We start from the raw sequence: 18,990 nt of genomic DNA, 5'->3' as shown, positions 1-18,990 counted from the left end.
TAATAACAATAAAAAAGAATATGGAAAAGTTTTGTAATGCAGATCTCAACAAAATTACTGAATGAGTACTGTCTGCCTCTTTGTCAAATAAGGGGAAAAGGAAGAAAGTTGCTAATCACACCCTAATGCCATTTACTTTTCCTATACAATTCCAGTAGTGTGCACTTTATGTATCCCTGATAAGCTGTGGAGGAATGGCTGAGTGAAAAAGGGCATGACTTGATTACAATGAGCAACCCAGTCTTTGATAGGGATGAAAGCCTGGAGGAGGCTGTGAACTGTCCTTGAGAAACAGAAGTATGAAGAAGTAGCTACATGATAAGTAAGTGATAAGTGGTACTGCCTCCAGGAGATACAGAAACATCTGCTGCGCGTGGACAAGAGGTCTGCACTAATTGTGTGAGCGCTCTAGGCGCGTGAACAGAGACTGTAAGCCAATCGTATAATTGTTGCTAGCGCGTGCTCTGCTTGTCTGTCTTTATATACTCTGTGTGAACTTGAATAAAGGGAGAACGACCATACTCATATTGAGACTCATCGTTACTCCGGGTCCGTCTCCCACTCCGACATCTGGTAGCAGAGGATGCACAGAGATCCATAGCTCAGCGGGACTGAGTTCTCCGAGTCTGCGGTAAGCAGCTAGAGGAGGGGAGTGGGAAACCACGGCTGGGAGAAGTGCTGCTCGGGCGCAAAGACGGGAGCAGACAACGGTGCGAGGTGGCCTCTCGCCTCCCAGGCGCAGTGATGCAAGTAGAAGCTGCGGCCACGCTACTCGCTGGAATCCTCTCTAAGAGAGGGAGTGAAATACCGGCGAAACTGTTGATAAGTTCCATGCTACTCGCTGGAATCCTCTCTAAGAGAGATAATGAAGTACCGGCGAAACTGTTGATAAAGTTAATTAAATTAGGACAGCGATGGGGTCATTTTTCTGACACACCTATGCTGTTTTCTGTTTCGGAATGGCGAGATTTTGGAGGGACGATGTGGCAAAAAACAATCGAGGGGGATGAAAAAGAGGAGAAAGAGATAAAAGCCGTCCGTGGGTTGTGGCATACTGTGCTAGAGACTTTAAAAGCGATGAAAGCGGAGCGGGAAGTAGCCTGTGCAGCTGCTCAAATGTTAGGTCCAGGAGCGGCCGCCTTAAAACCTGAAAGTAAGCCTGGACCTATTGCGCGGTTCTTCGGGCTGCCCGCGGTAAAGGGAATGACCGGGACTGTGTGTAAAACTGTTGCTGAAATTCGAGCTAATGAGGACTCTGACCCTCCTGAGAAAAGTAAAGACTTGCCGCTGAACCCCTTGCAAAACTCGGGAAAAGCGGAAGTGACCGATGCGAAACCAGAACAGAAAAGTAATGCAAATGCGGAAGCATCTCCTCAGAAAACTCCGATAGGGGAGGGGCCTGAAACGTCTACTGATCTCATCGATTTGGGAGGAGCAGCGTGTCGCCCTCCGCCCACAGCACCGCCTCCAGCAACTCCGCCTCCCTTGTATCCACCGCTACCCCCCTCCAGTGACTCGTCTGGTCCGCCAACTCCACCCCCGGACAAGAGTCGTAAACTGTCCACAGACAAACTGCTACAGACAGTTTTAAGGCGGCTCGACGAGTTAGTTTTACGTGTGGCGAGGAAGGATGATAACATGCCTCCATGGCTAGTGAATCCCTCAACACCTCCGAGAACTGCACGCTGGAATGGCATTATTAGAGACGCTATACTAGAAGGACAGTGGGGAACAGCCGCTAGTTTGGGTGGAACTCCACCTCTCGCGTGTCCCGTTGTACATGTAAACAATACTGGCAAATGGGAACCACATGATTGGAAAATTTTACAACAAGCTCGCACCACCATCTCAACTTATGGAGTAAAATCTGAGGCTACCCGACAAATTGTCAGCTGGATTTTTTCTGCTGATCTGATGTGTCCATATGATTGTCGTAACCTAATGAGACTGTTGCTTACTCCAACACAATATTTATTGTGGGAATCCTCCTGGCAACAACGAGCTATGAATGAAGCATCTCAAAGACAAGGGGAGGGAGACCCCCTCCGTGGAGTCACGGCAGAGATGTTCACAGGGCACGGAAAATTTAGTGACTTGGAAGTACAATTGACGTTTCCAGCAAACCTATTACAGCGATCGGCGCAACTTGCCCTAGAGGCATTTCTCGGCCTCCCAGGATCTACTATTCCGTCATTTGGTACCATGATGCAAGGAACTACAGAAAAATATAGTAACTTTGTTGACCGACTGTGGGAAGCAATCATGAATCACCCTGATTTAGATGACAGCGGCAAACAACAGATGTTCAAAGTATTGGCTTTTGACAATGCCAATAAGACCACCAAGCAAATTCTAGTCAGTCTACCAAAAGGAGCAGGCATTGAAGAAATGTTATTGAGAGTAGAAAGGACTGAAGCTCAAAAACAAAGCACCACGGTCCATCACAGACTCCAAGATTCGACCACAAAAAAACCGAGCTTGCAACTCAATTGCGCACACTGACTGATGTCCAAACCCTGCTTGGAGACATTCAATGGGTGCGGAACTGTGTTGGCATTTCCAATACCGACATTGTACCCTTAACAGAATTATTGAGAAGCAATCATCCAGCCGACGGCATTACTCTGACGGCGATGCAGCAAGCAGCACTACAACGAATTGCACAAAAACTGCAATTGACGTGGTCATCTCGACGCATTTTAATGTTGCCAGTGTCTCTGATAATATGTAATGGGAAAGATTCACCATATGCAGTCATTTGTCAATGGCAAAACAAAAAGGGGGAACTTGCTACTCTCTTCTCCTTCTTTGGTGATGCCACTGACAAATGCGAAGGGAAGGTAACAAAAGAGAATGTGTTCAGTGTCTTAGAATGGGTATTCTTAAGTGTACAACCAAAAACGAGCATTCAAACGCGAACTGAAGCAGTAGGTGAATTGATACGAAAAGGAAGATCACGAATCATAGAAATCAGTGGTAAAGAACCAGGGGATATTAGCATACCTGTTAACGCTGTAGATTTAGAATGGTGGCTGCGTAATGACGCTGCCATGCAAGAAGCCTTGTTAGGCTACAGTGGGAGAGTGCATTCACAACAGCCACAAGGGAAATTATGGCAAGTTCTAAAAAGAAATCAGTGGCTAGAAAGACCCAAGGTACGGAGAGACCCATTGTCAGATGGTATCACTGTGTATACAGATGCAGGCAAACGCTTGCGGCGTGCAGCCTGTGTTTGGCAGGAAAAGGGTCAATGGTGTCAGCATATCATAGAGGGACAACCTCGAGATTCCCTTCAAACATTGGAACTAACCGCAGTAGTTTGGGCCTTGAACAATTGGCTAAGCGCTCCCTTGAATGTAGTAACAGATTCATTATATGTGGCTGGAATAGTGCCACGCCTGGAAGACGCTCTACTTAGAGAGACAGCTAATCCTAGGCTGGGGATTTTATTTATTCGGTTGCGATCTGTACTTGACCAAAGAACAGCTGCCTGTTGTGTTATCCATATTCGTAGTCATCAGCTAGACCTTGGATTAGGCCAGGGCAATCAACTTGCTGACAGCCTGGTTAGTCCAGTGTGTCATGTGCCTCCTATGGATAAATTTCAACAAGCTAGGCAGAGTCATGAGAATTTTCACCAAAATGCAAAAGGGCTAAAAAGACAATTTAATTTAACAGAAAATGAGGCTCGAGGCATTATCCAAGCCTGCCCGAAATGTGGGAGCCATGGCCCAGGAATAGGGTTAGGAGTGAACCCAAAAGGATTAAAGGCGTTAGAGTTGTGGCAGATGGATGTCACACATATCCCAGAGTTTGGTCGCTTGAAGTATGTACATGTGACCATTGATACATTTTCAAAAATGATCTGGGCAACCGCATTGCCCGGAGAAAAGGCACATCATGTATGTAAACACTTGCTTGCTTGCTTTGCTGTATTAGGAGTGCCTGAATGCATTAAAACTGATAATGGGCCTGCTTATGTTAGTCAAAAGGTTAGAAAGTTCTTGCTAAGATGGGGAGTTGATCACACGACAGGGATCCCACATTCGCCTACGGGACAAGGATTAGTGGAACGCACTCATCAAGTATTGAAGGACTATCTAGGTAAACAAAAGGGAGTAGAGACAGATGCTCAGCAAAGGCTACATCGTGTGCTCTTTACGTTGAACTTTCTCTGTCTCATGGGTGATCGAGAGGAACCGCCAGTGATGATTCACCATCAAAACCTTAAGTTCAATAGTACAACAATACTCCCGCAACTCAAAGTGATGTATAGAGATCCAGTCTCTGGAATTTGGTTGGGACCTGTTCCTGTTATATTTAATGGTCGAGGTTATATGTGTGTCTCCACAGATTGCGGTCCAGTGTGGGTGCCTAGTCGAGCTGTAAAACCTGCTCTGACTCGACATGATCCACCTGACAACCAAGATGTTCAAGATCCTGACCCTGGGGATATTGATTCCGGCGGTAATGACCCTCCACAAGATTGAACCTAGGGAAAACATGTGGGTCACCTGGGCGAATAAGACAGGACAACAAGCCTTTTGTCTATCGCTTGCCTCTGCTACAGAGCCTTTTCGGACATGTTTGATAGGAGTGCCTGGTTTTAAGGTAGAAGACTTTAGCAAGTATAGTAAGCAGAACTGTATTAATTCTCAGAGTGTTAGTAATTGTAGTGCCACGCTCCTTAATAGCCTGAATGTTACGCTGCCTTGGGACCCTCAAGAATTAGAACTGTTAGGATCAATGAGAATTGGAAATGTCTCCCAGAACTGGACTCAAACCTGCATATTTTTTGGAGGACCTGCCTTTACTGGCGTAAATTATTATCGAACATTTAATTGGATGGGATGGACAAACGTCACACCGAAAGCAAACTACTATGACTATAGACATAAAGGTGCATTTTGTGGCACAAATGACACATCAAAACAAGGACTGGGAGCCCTTGGGGTTGGAACAAAAGGGGAACAGCAAATTTGGAACAATGGCACCCCAAAAGCCTTGCCGCCAAACGTGTTTTTGATATGTGGTGACAGGGCATGGCAGGGAATTCCGAAAAATGCGATAGGTGGTCCATGTTATCTTGGCAAATTAACGTTGTTAGCCCCAAATCAAAACTGGTGGAAAAATGTGACCAAGGGAGAAAATGCCGCACGTACGAAACGAGCGGTCACGGGTCTCCCACCAAATTGCAATGATGAAGTTACCTTGCTCAATCCCACTGAGAGAGTGTTTTTATCCATGTTTGTACCTGGGGCAGCAGCAGGCAGAGCTTTGAAGGAGATAGGACGGTTAGCTTGTTGGGCTGAAAAACAAGCTAAAGTCACCACTGAGGTAATAGAAACTCTGTTAGGAGATCAAAATAGCTTACGCCACGCAATTTTGCAGAATAGAGCGGCAATTGACTTTTTGCTATTAGCTCAAGGTCATGGTTGCGAGGATTTTGAAGGCATGTGTTGTATGAATTTGTCCGATCACAGCGAATCAATTCATAAACAGTTGCAGTGGTTAAAAGAGCATGCAAACAAAATTCATCAAAACCATGGGTTTTTAGATGGGTGGCTGACTAACTTGTTTGGGAATATGCCACAATGGTTAGTAGGCTTGCTTATTGAAGGCTTGTGCATTATAATAACTCTTGTGATTATAGGTCTGTGCTTATGTTTAGTGCTTAGTTGTATTAAGAGAGCTATGTTAAAAGTAGTAAACCAAGCCTGGATTGCTCAAAAACAAAAAGGGGGAATTGTGGAGGAATGGCTGAGTGAAAAAGGGCATGACTTGATTACAATGAGCAACCCAGTCTTTGATAGGGATGAAAGCCTGGAGGAGGCTGTGAACTGTCCTTGAGAAACAGAAGTATGAAGAAGTAGCTACATGATAAGTAAGTGATAAGTGGTACTGCCTCCAGGAGATACAGAAACATCTGCTGCGCGTGGACAAGAGGTCTGCACTAATTGTGTGAGCGCTCTAGGCGCGTGAACAGAGACTGTAAGCCAATCGTATAATTGTTGCTAGCGCGTGCTCTGCTTGTCTGTCTTTATATACTCTGTGTGAACTTGAATAAAGGGAGAACGACCATACTCATATTGAGACTCATCGTTACTCCGGGTCCGTCTCCCACTCCGACAATAAGCAACCGTTACAAAGGAACACGAACTTTTAACAGAAATGCAACATACTCACTTAGCTCTTTGCCAACAGCTGCTGCAACGCAATTTTTAGGCAACTCAAGCAAAGCACTGATACCTTTGAAAAAATACAGGAAATAAAGGATAAAAAGATATTCACTGGCCACAAGAAAACAGAGCAAACTGTTTATTTCTTATAAATAAAGTTCTCCATAATCTTCCTTCCACTTTTAAGTTATTATCAAAATAAAAGCATATTGCCTGAAGCGAAATTTGAACAGCATTGGACATGAACAGATAACTTCAGATGGAGGTAGGGTCAGGAGTTTTGGTCCTGACTCCAACAGAATTCTGAACCTCAAACTTGAGGTGAAGCTGAGAATCAATAACCTTTTTATTCTAAAAACAGTTAAGACGTTTATGTCCTAATGCAGGACAATATTAAGGACACTGTGGTAATTATTGAGACTCTAAATATATACAGTACCAAAGTTATTAGATACTGATACTACCACAGTATGGATGATACTAAAATATTGTGCAGAGACAGCTGAAGAAGAATAGGACACAAGATAAAATGTCCTGCTTGCTGTTACTCTGCCTTCATCCTGCATGGAATTCCCCCAGTCTGTGCAGCCACACTATTAAAGGAAAATTCCCCAAGGAATAAGCAATCTGTCTCCTTCCCCACAAAGGAAGCAAGAGATTAGGCAGGAAGAGAGGGTCCATGCTGCAAAAGTTTCAATCGCTCCTCACACTAAGTACTACAGCACCACTTCCAACTGGTATGTGGCACAATATTTCATATTGAAATGAAAGAAATATTAATAACCTCAAAGATTTAGAAGGCTTTGCCTACCACTACTCCATTCTCTGACAAAAATAAGGAAAATAGCAGTTCCAACTCTGAATTTGATTCACAGCTTCGTAGGTATCTTTGTAAAGCTTGGCAACAACGTGCAACAATTTTCTTTGCATAGACAGATAATATTTGAGCTTATTAATAGAAAAGCATGATTGACGTTGCAATCTGGTTACTTTTACTGTATTTCTATCAAAACCTGCATTTTCTACATCAAGAGGACGGATTCTTAATAATAAAATCTTTACTGCTCTACTACTACAAAGCTTTACTTAGAAATAATAAAACTCCCACTCATTCATAGAGAAAGCCAGCCAAAGGATCTGGTCCACATTACAGCAAACATGTAAAAATCAGCATCTGAGGTCTAACCCTGTAAGTCCAAGATAATGTACAGTTACTGAGATTTGACATATTCTAAAATTCACACAGCACAGGAGATTAAAAGCAGTCTTTAATTCTGAAACTATTAAGTCTGACATTTAAAAAAATAGAGTGACTCTAATACATAATGTTATCATTAGAATTAAAGAGAATTTGCCAAGTTGGTTTTGCATCATTATACAGATCCTTTTTACTTGCACTTTAACAGTTATAATGAGTCATTTACATTTTTACCTGCATCAGTAAGATGACTGGTCTTACACAAGAGATCTAATCTTCGGTTCCAAACACATAGATCACTCCCTCCAGACAACCATACATCCAGTCTTTGAAGAACTGTCAAACACTGCAGAACAAAAATCAGATATATGTTCCCTGCAAAAGTTCTACAGGGAATTTCTCAGTGAAATGAGCATGAGCTTTAGCTAGATAAAGCTGTAAGTACTATAAAATACAGTATTAGGGTGTCGCATTCCTAAGAAATACAAATTTAATTACATACTATATGTTACATTTTTCTATCAACAATGCAAAAACTGATTTTTCAGTGATTTTTTTTTCTACTATTAACATTCAAGAACTAGTTTGACTGTAGTTTGCCTTTTCAACATAGTAACAAAAGGAAGCCATAAAATGACCTATGATCTACATCCTTTCAAAAAGAAAACTGAGGTATTGAGTTCAAAAAATAAAATAAGAATTGTGTCCAATTCTCAGTCACTCATTATGTACCTGTTGTTAAAGCAAACACTGCTGTTCATTTTAACACACCTGCCCATATGGCCCACGAGCCATACATAATAGATTCTTCTATACAACAAAACAGACATACATGGGGTTTCCTCAGCTTACCTTTACAGTAGAATGGAAACATGACACTTTCTGAACCTGTCTGCCACTAGTGCAGTCCCAAACCTGACTTTATTCATTAAGGAAACTGAAAGGTTTTTACGCTTAATATTTATAACTGCTGTATTTGTAACCAACTGACAGATTGGGAAATAGGTATGCAGAGACTCAGTCTTCTAAACCCTGACTTTCTTTTCAATATTTGGCCAAAATGGCATCTTAATAAAGGTCTGCTGTGCGTTCATTTTTGTAGCAATGACTGCATCTACTTATGAGCAATAGCTAGTAAAATCCTAGTGTAATCCAATTATCAGCCAATAAATTTAAAGAACCTGCAGACTGTCTCAATGCTACCTTTAAAAGCAAAAGCCAACAAAAAGCCCATAGAAATTTTAATCCTCTCTGGATCTAAGGATACAATAACTGTTCTATCAGCTGATGCTGTTAAAATCAAATGGTTTTTTTCTTCAGAAGCATCTGACGGAGAAAATGGTGTTATGGCTGTAATTTTGTGTGTATGTCCATGAAGTTCAAGAAGTTTTTCTCCAGTCTGAAAAACAAAAACATTGAAAACTAAAGGTAAAATTGGGAAAATGCCTACTGTAGCATATGACATAGGTACTTTTGAAGGCAAAAATTTCTAAAAATCTAAAGTCTCCTGTTCTAAAGTAATTTATGGATTTACTTCTTACTACCTTCAATACCGTTCAAGATCTTAACTAGAATTAAATAACATATTAAGTATAAGTGTAAAGGAGTAGCATATAATAAAAATTACTCCAAGGGTGAAAAAAAAACCCAACCTCTAAAAGCCCTTTAGAACTAAAGTTTCCTTAAACTCATTTCGTTTTAATGCAAACATTGGTCATTCACCCTTTTTAATGGATACAAGAGTAATTCAAATTTGTTGACAAACCCTCTCTTGAAAAAGTTTTTTTGTTATTTTAATGATTAGAAAAACTTGACCTGTATTTTTGGCAAACACAGTACTGCCAATTGCCTGACAGCATTATTTAGCATGTACATTATCTACAGCTTCAAGATGGTGTTCAGATAACTGCAGCTACTTCTGCAAAACCCTACAAAAACACATGCAGAAGCATAGTGGCGTTTTAAACATGCAATTAAAATACAGGGTAGTTATAACTGTACGCTTATTTATACTTGTGGGCTAAGTTTTTTAATTAAAATTACAAAAGATCTGCTTTAACAAAAAAAAATAAAACTCCTACATAAGCAGAAAATGGAACTCAGCTCCTAAGCTGGATATCCTAATGAGTTTTACATTCAAACTGAAATTGAAATTGAAACATTGAAACCGAATATATATACTCACAGAATGGTTTTGAACACTCAAAAACAATTTCCTTTTCCAAATTATAGAATTATAATAGGCTTTCAACAACAGCAAAGCACTATCTGAAACCGCTCAAAAGAAAAAGTTTCAAGTTCCCCTTTTATATTTTAAAATTACACTATTGAAAACGTCACACAAATTTTGCAAGATTCCAAAAAAGTTTACAGTCTGAGATTTCTTTCTTCCTTAATTTGAATATTTGATACTCACAGTTCAGACAGCATAATACACTTTCCTTTTAGACTTCCTATTGAACAATCTAACTTGTATACTAGCCCTCCTTAACACAGGTCTAATGCTTATCCCTTCTCTATAATTTTGTCAATGATACGGAGACATAGAGCAGAAGAGCAGAACAGCAGGTATCACACTTACAGAGCACTATTTCCATGATAAATCTAATGCCTTAGTATGGTTTTCAAAAGTTATAAGATTTTTATCACAGCAAGCAATTAAAGCCTTGTTTCTGCACTGCATGAAATGCTTAACTTCTGCTTGACTTTGGTGTCTTTCCAATACAGTTTTGTGTTAGCTCTCCATTTAGTCTAATCAGTTATACTACAAATAGACATTGCTAATAAAGCCGTTGAAATGTACCTAAAACTTAAGTATACATATAAATCTTGGCAGGATTGGGACCTTTCTACATATTTGTTGAGTTACTAGTCAACATTTCCGTGTTTATAGCAAACACTGAACATATTTTAAAAGAAGAAGTAAAGCCACAAGTTCATACACGCTTCTGCTTCTCACACCATTATTTCATCTCAAATCTCTCTAAAATCATTGTCTTCCCAAAACATTCTCATTTAAAAACTATTGTTCTCTTGGGTTCACACATTTTACTTTTCCAGCTCTCCTCTGTACACCAAGATTTGACAGACTCCCTCCACTTTTACATTTTTAAACTGCAGTTCTGCAGCAATTCTTATTCTGTTTTTTCACTACTAGACATTTCTAACTCCTCTCTGCAACTTCTACTCTCTCCAGAGCACACAAGCTACCCCAAAAGAAAGAGCTAACCTGAGCATTCCACAGAAATATGATTCCATCATCTCCTGCAGATGCAAACCTGGGGAAAAAAAAAAAAAAAAGGCACCGTGAAAACATCAATAAACCATCAATAAACCATAATATAATGGAAAAGCAGTAAACTGTTACATAAGAAAAATATTTACAAGACATACCAGACTCTAGCTTTAAAAAATAAATATGTATTAGTAAATCCCCATTACAGTTTATAAACTCAAGTCAGTACATTCAAACAGATGTTTATCAACATATACGTGATATAAGAGCAGAGTTTTAAGAATTCCAATGCAAATTATTATAAATAGAATCTCACATTACAGAACTGATTCTCTTGTTTAAAAACATGAGATCTTACACACCAAATAACAGCAAACTCTAAAATCAAATAGTATTAGTAGAGCCAACTGACTACATGACATCTAACAAGTTACAAACCACTCATCCAGATTTGGCCCAAGAGTAGAGGAGGCCAGTATTTATAAACCGTGGCTAAAAAGAACTCCCAAAGGGAGTGCATTTAAGGGGCTAAATTTCACTTCTGCTGAAAACCCAGCTGGAAGACATACCATATAAAGAATAAACAAGTTCATAACAGCGTGTTAATCTCACATTAACAAAGTCTGACCTAAATTCAATCTTCTTCCCTAGGCTAGAGTGAATATCTAACCATCTGCCAACATTTGCACCTTAAAACGACCGCAGCTTTACTGTAGCTGAAACACACATGCCAGCTACCCCCGTAAAGACATACTATGAGTTAAGAAAGCCTAGAACAGAAGCAAGACCTTCCACAGAATACCTTCCACTTTTCTGCTTCTAATTTTTTTGTTTTAAGCCTTTACCAAGGGTTAAACAGTTAATATTTAGAGAACTAAGATTTGTACTATGTGTAACAAAGTCACAAAGAAGACAGGTTATATCACTTCTGAATTTTTTTCTGTTGCCAGCTGTGAATAACTTTATACGTGTCCTTTCTTTTAGATTCTTTGCAATTATAATGTTTGTGAAGCTAACAGAGTAAGTTTTCAGGCATAAAGCCATAGGGTTTTCCCCCACTCTTTCTTTCACATATCCTCCTGTTTTATTCTATTACAGTAAATATAAAGAAGTGTAAGCTGTACTCTCTTAACACCTTTCATTATTTTATATCCAGTCAGGCCTCTTCTTTAGAAAAATTAGAGCAAAAAGCAGTCTTCCATGCACACTTCTGCTAAAATTAATTTCTTCTCTTTAGTTGCCTTTTAGCTCTATTACACCTTGTTTTGTCACAACATCAAGAACTTAAAATAGCAAGACTCTCACAATTCAGCAATAACCCTTTAAATTCCAATTCCTTTCTTGAGTAATACTGGAGCTGTGTGCCACTTGAACAAAATTCTGGGACGAGAACTGGTGTTTGAAAGAAGGCATGACTGTAATTCGTCAACATAGAAGTTCAATACAGTGCTGTTTAGTGTATTGTCCTCCTCATCTTTAACCAGGATTTCTGTTTAAATAGAAAGGTATATTGTAGAGTCGGTTATCCTACAGTTACATTCTGTTCACCAAGGTAGAGATTCATGGGTCACCTGATTCTTTTCCAGTCATGATCACCATCAACTATAACCTTGTCTGTTTCCTGGAGGAGCAAGGAATGGTCAAATGAGCAACAAAAGAAAGCTATTCTTAAAATGTGTTATGAACTCTGTTTAGTTTAATGTGTCAAATGCTAGAGTATTACATGCAATTTTATCTCAGCCCATTTTTTGGAAGACTCTTGCTGAAGCTTAGCCTTCCTTAGTGATCTTCCAATCAATATGACCCTTACTTCATGTTCAAAAAGTACACGAGAGAAGAAGAAAAAAAAAAAAAAAAAAGCTTTCTGTTACATTTATACAGGATTTATTTAGTATCTTCAAAAACCAATCTGAGAAAATTTTCCACTCACTGGTTTTAGCTGAGCCACTGAGAAAACAAGAAAATCCTTCTGCAAAATTCTCAATAAGATGATATTATCTAAAGACCTGAAGCGTGAAACTTGGGTTACAATAGTTGACAAAAAGCACACAATGGAATAGCTGCAGAAACTAAATAAAAACATTTCAGAAGCTGAGTATCAATACTAATTTTACAGAAAAGAATCAAGTGAAAAATATTGTCAGCTGTTTAACAATCCAGAAACCACCAGTGAAGCAACTCTATTATAAACTCCTCAAATTCTCAGAATATTAAATAGCTATATAACTTACTCCTTATCCATATGCTATTTTATAACCTATCTTCAATGCAGCTTTAGTTTTACACTGATTATAATCAGTTTAGCTTCAATAATTTGCCTGCTACCACACAATGAAGCCCAAAATGGTAAAAGATTTCTTTGCATCAGACAGTGTGTGCAATCTAAGAATACTCTGGTATTTCTATAAAGACCAATTACATTTATTGAGCATGTGTTTTGGGAAAAACGTACTTTGAGGAAAGGTTATTTTAATAAGTTGTCTGGGGGAAAAAAAAAGACTGGAAAAAACCTTCTTCTAGTTTTATATTAATCTTCTGGTGGATTACTATAATGTAGAAAAATAAATTTTATGGTAATGCCTATAATTTTTCTGATATATATATATTTATGACGTTAAGAATGAAAATTGACAAGCTAAAAATTCTCCATGGAGTTTTCTGTGATTTTTTTTTATATATATATTTATGAAATTATTAGAAAGTAAGATTCTGTGGGCACTATGAATTTGGAAAAGGCCACCTGACTGATCAATGTGCATGGGGAAGGAGAGAACCTTCCTTCACAAAACACCTGCTGTACACTGCAAGGATCTAAACCATAAATTCTTACCCATGTTAGGTTTGTATAGTTTATTGATGAATATATTAGAAATACCCTTCTGTGCCTAATCCATAAAAGATATAAATTACTACAGCTCCTTAACAGAGAGACTCTTGCCTATCACTTATGTTCTTAGTTCTAAAGGTTTCTATTTAATTCTCCACATCAGCCCAGAGTCACTACACTTACTATTGACTAAAGGCTTCACAACCTTACTTTTAAGGCAGATAAATATTTCCTCTCTTGCAGGATTAAGTTAAATTAGAGAACGCACAAGGTTAATTTAGACAAAGCTAAAATAGATGCCAGCTCTTAACATAAAACTATTGTAATTCATTCTGTCAGTCACACTTCCAAAGTGACAATGTTAAATGTAGTGACTTCATTTCTGCTTCACAACCAGTCTTCCAGATTTTAGATAACTCTGTCCTCAGAGTTCCTGATAAAGTTGGACCTAGCTAAGGAACTAAGAACAGAACAGATAAAGATTATCAGCAAATATTAAAAAAAAAAAAAAGTGCACAAAGCTAAAAATTGGAAGAGAGAAACAAAGAAACTGTCAGGTTTTGAAGAGGAAGTACAGCAAGTTGAACAAGATCAAATTGGAGGAGATATGTAATGCAGAGATTAAATATCTGTTGAATTTTACTAAGTACTCATTCTGAATAGTGGTGAAAATTTCAAAATTTGAGAAGTTCAGAAAAAAGTTGCATTAATCAAATCTCAAGTGAATTAAGCAGTCAAGTTTCAGAAGAAAGTGTAACAAAAGATTAGAAAGGAACAGCAACATTCAATATTGTTGAGAATGTCATGTTCAATTGCTACAGTGTCTCTGTAGGAGTTTATTACATTCTTCTGTAGAACCAAAAGGTGAAATAACAGCTGTCCTCAATTCAAAAACACACAGCATATGCATCCACTCAGAACTGAAGCAGACACTACCACATATTGTTTGGAGAAAGCGTGTGTATGCGTGTACAAAAGGGAAGGTTCAACCCAAGAATAGTCTAAAAAAGAAGGGTTGAATTAACTAAAGGCATTTCTTTGAAACGAGAGAATTGTACCAAGAAACATCACCATTCTTTTCTCAAGAAAGCAGAACTTACAAGAGAAGCCAAAAGATGTAGTAACATACCAAGAAAAGGGAGTGTTCATTCAAAACTAGAGAGATAGGATTAAAAACATTAGTACATTTTCAAAAATATTCTCTGAAGTATTGCCAAGGATGCTGTGAAACAATTTGAAATGCAATTTCATACCTGCAATCATCTATTTGCACTAGAAACCGTACTATATCTTGATGACCTTTCAACACAAGGAGCTCCGTGTAGGGATTCTGTATTTGTTCTTCACCAATTGTCTGTACAGATGATTTCTAAAATTTATAAAAAAGGAATGAAATTCATTTTGTACTGACATAATTATTTTCATCAGGTCTTTGTAATATCTAACAATCTACATATAGATTCCTGTGTGAATGTACAGTTATATTTGAAGTTAACATTTTGCCTTAATAAAAATCATTACAAAAGATCATTTCTTATTACTTCAAGTAAATAATATCTTTCTATTGCATGGATTTTAAATTATTATGTAGCATTTTCTGCTTATCAAAAACATTTTATACTGCTTTAATCATTGATACACCAAGATGAAAACCCAGTTTAGTCATGAGCTGTCATGTGGAGCCAGCTTCGTGACTCAATTCACCATACATTCAGTTTTTCATTAAATTACCCCTCTTCCGCGAGGTCTGTAAACCTCTCATATCTTTCATCTACCATTCAATTTTAAAATCCTATATAAAGATGACATATTTAAAATAAATAAGAATAAATGCTGTTCTGTTACATAATACATAAATCATCCGTAGGGACTCTATTCACAAAATCCCAAATCAAACCACTTAAAAAACATAGAGAATGATTAATCATTTTATAGAACAGCATCTGCAATTACCCCCAACTAGACTATTAATTAAAAGAACAATCAATCACTCAGAGCAAGCTGATCACCAGGCAACGTCAATAAAATATTGCACAGGACTGCAGTTTCAAGGCACAAGAGTTCTGTAATTCAATCATCAGTTTGTTTCAATAGAAGACACCTTTTTTTATATTTAAAGTCTTCCACATTCTGGAACATTATAAAAAAAAAAAAAATATATATATATGTATCTAAATAGCTCAGTAGTAACTCAGTGACAGCACTCTCCTCCTTCTAGATTTATTTTACACAACAGTTAACACCATCTTACTTCCAGGACTGTCTCTTCTTTGAGGACTTCAACAGAACTTACACTGTAAAACAGCAATTACTGAACACTGTACAACACACAGCACACATGACAGGTAAACCTATGTGAAAGACAAACATATCCTCAGAAACTTCAACATTTTCTTGCAGGAATAATAAATTATTTTCCATTACTTCTGTATTGGTACTATGATACTGTTCTTCAGAAATTAAGAATAACAAAGTTAATAAATAGGGAAAGAAATCTTTGTTTATTTTTAAAATGAAGAGGTTGTCAAAATGCTAGTTCTTGTGATTTTATCTTGGTTTTGTGCTATTTGATGCATTTCATGAAGCAACTGTTCCTCATTTTATGCAATTATGTGAGAATAGCAGTTCCCATTTAAAATAATGCAAGTAGAGTCTGCATGGTTATAAAGAAAAGTTTGACAAATACAGAAACCTAGAGTTCAGCTGTCAAAAGCTAATCAAAACATTCCTTTAAAAAAACTGAAAGTTCTAAAAATCCTAAGTAAATCTCAGCATCACTGGATGACATTAGCAATACTGTAGTCAGCAGACTTGCATTTTTCTTTATTAATAGAAACATATCTTCACAAAACGATTGTAACACCTGTTTGAAAAAAAGTTGGAATTTGTAACATTAAAATCCCAATTCTATATTCTGTTGTTGCTTCTTATTCAGTACAAGACAGTGCTACTTCTTTTGAATAATGTGTCTAATCTTATTTTTTCTTAATTCTAAGAATGCCTGTGAATATTGAAATGTACAGTGCTGATGAAGTACTACAGATAACCACAAAATAAGAGCTTTTTCCCCAATACTGTTATACAACAAGCTATGCTCTCTTCAGATCTTCATAAATATTGACCAAAGTGTTGGGTTACACTTGTATTCTTTCTCTGAAGAAAACTATTTTTGATATAAGCTATTAAATGAACTATCTTTTAACACCACCAAGTTTTTAGAAGAGAAAGCTAGATACTGATGGTAATGGAATTCATTCCCAACTTGCATGTTTTTATGCAGGACCTGCAAGCATCACTATGATAATCAGTAAAAAAACCCACAACATTCATCTCAGCTTCAGAACCTCCTATAAACCCCATGGATCTCAAGCATTTTAAAGCGGGACTTTCAAAAGCAATTCACTGAAAATATGGACACAAGACTACATAGACACACTTACGCATGTGTCATGAAGCATGATAAATTAGTTTACATGGACCATGATGCTACTGCAGTTAGACTGCTCCCATTACGAGAGACACTCTGCTTAAGATATACACCATGGCCATCAACTGAAGAAAGAGGTGAGCTTAAGTCTAAATGATTTTCAGTTCCATAGTAAAAAGAGAAACGAGTAAGGAGAAAATTGCATTTAATGAGTTTAGGACAGCTTTGCCAGAGGCTTTCTGTATTCAGCCAGTGCAATGTCACTCTAATACATCTGGCCTTTTCATGACTGGCTGAAGCCATAGCACATGAAACAAACACCGTAAATCCACAGCCCACGCAGTGCTATAGGCTTCCTTATCTATTTAAGAAGAGTATAGAGAGAACTAATGGTTACGAAGATGATCTTCAGATGACACAATATTACATAATGCAGGAAAAGAGAACAGAGAGAGTTTAGGGAGTAACACTTATCAATATTTTTTCCACAGAGAAGCAAAGTGATCACCATCATTCAACAAGCCAGTGGTAGCAATGGAAACAGAAGTCATGTGGGTAGGGCTTGATCAAGCTACAAATGGCAGAATGGAAGAACTGGACCACACCTTGACTCATGCTCACACTTTATTAAATCACAGTATAATTAAACCATAGTCAGAATTTAAACCTTGGAGAAGGACACACACCAACATAGTTTTCTAGTGCATGTTAGAAAGCTCTTGTGTATTTCCCATTTCCTTTTAAAAAAAACTGCACACAAACCTGCTAAATATGACTGCAATATAACCAGCATTTTGACTGATGACAAATGTCAAAGGCATTCCCAGACATCACCATTCCAAACTGCTACAGACTCAAACTTCCACCAAAGTAACTAGTTGCATTTGAAATCAACCATGACATGGTCATGGCTCATTCATGTACAGTAGCTGAAAAATAATTACTTCCTCATATTTGCCTACATTACAAAAGCACTAAGGAGCCCAGAAATAGTTAACTTTTATTAAGTCCAGGCTGAGAAATTCACAGTGTCTTAGGGACAAGAAAATCCCAATGATCTCTCCTTCAAATACAGAAAACTCTTCTTCCCAGTAAGACAACAGGAAGGATGTCAGTGCTCAGTGCACTACACAGGCCTAGTTTATTTTATGGATGTGAAACTGAGAAGAAGCTAGAGGACTAATACGAACTACAACTAGACCGCATAACTAAGTTACTGCCTATAAATTACATTATCGACCGGGGAGTCCCGAGGGCAGGACTCCACAGGCTTGCAAGCTATACAACACAACCTCCACTTGCCCAGGACGCCGAGCAGGAGGCAGGAAGCCTGACAGGGAGGGGCCCCTGACATCGGGACGGCTCCCGAACCCTTCAGCTCCCGGGCAAGCTCAGTTTGGGGGTTTTGCTGTTTGCTTTTGCAGTCTTTTCCCCTCCCCTCCTTCTCTTCTTACAACCCTTTCTAACCACCAGAAAGTCCCGGAGGCTGCCAGCTAACCCTGAAGGCCCCTTTCTCCGGAGAGCCCAGGGCCGACCCCGCTACGGTGGGAGGGCAGACCCACCCCGACGGAAAGGCCTCCGCTCAGCGCTCCCCTCGGCCACCCACCGGCGCCACAGCTGCCTGAGGGCAGCTGCCCCACGGGCCGACCCCCCGCCCGGCTCCGGGCTGAGGGGACAACGCTCCCTTCCTGCCCCGTCAACGGCCCTAACGCTTCTCCTAGTCCCGCCTCCCGCCGCGAGCTGCTCTGCCCCCTTCCGCCACGCCCGCCGCCTTACCTCCGTCAGGCCCTGCGGCTCCCGGCCGCCGCCGATCAGCCACCGCAGCATCGGGAGCGGCACCCTGTGTCCCCCTCCACGGGCAGCTGGCTGCGACAGCGGCGACACTGTCCCTACCTACCTACCCGCCCGCCCCTTGCACCGGCGGCTCGGCGGGATGGCGGGGGCTGACGCTCCCGCTGAGCGAAAGGCCTTCTTAATCGAGTTCCGCGCGCAGAGCAGCCCGCCGGCGGGCGGGGCCGAGAGGAGGCTGAGCAATCGATCGCCGAGTGGGTACCGGACGGCCGTGAGGGGGCGGCGGTGAGACGCGGGGCAGTGAGGGGCGGCGGGGCCCTTGGGCAGGTTCAG

General features: G+C 39.4%; 1 protein-coding gene across 1 annotated transcript in view; it reads right to left on the bottom strand.

Annotated features, from left to right (window-relative positions):
- Window positions 1-18,785, bottom strand: part of WDR41 (WD repeat domain 41) — a 32,689-nt gene extending 13,904 nt beyond the window's left edge. The window contains exons 1-7 of the mRNA XM_074166439.1: window positions 18,643-18,785; window positions 14,693-14,808; window positions 10,607-10,655; window positions 8,645-8,776; window positions 8,230-8,292; window positions 7,612-7,723; window positions 6,187-6,249 (exon numbers count right to left, since the gene is read on the bottom strand). Of these exons, the coding sequence (XP_074022540.1) occupies window positions 6,187-6,249; window positions 7,612-7,723; window positions 8,230-8,292; window positions 8,645-8,776; window positions 10,607-10,655; window positions 14,693-14,808; window positions 18,643-18,693 (586 nt within the window). The 5' untranslated portion in view covers window positions 18,694-18,785. The remainder of the gene's footprint in view (window positions 1-6,186; window positions 6,250-7,611; window positions 7,724-8,229; window positions 8,293-8,644; window positions 8,777-10,606; window positions 10,656-14,692; window positions 14,809-18,642) is intronic.
- Between the last annotated feature and the right edge of the window lie 205 nt (window positions 18,786-18,990).

Source organism: Numenius arquata, chromosome Z (assembly GCF_964106895.1).
Source record: "Numenius arquata chromosome Z, bNumArq3.hap1.1, whole genome shotgun sequence".
NCBI lineage: Eukaryota > Metazoa > Chordata > Aves > Charadriiformes > Scolopacidae > Numenius > Numenius arquata.
The sequence above is the reverse complement of the archived record's forward strand: the minus strand, read 5'-3'. Positions and strand labels throughout refer to the sequence as shown.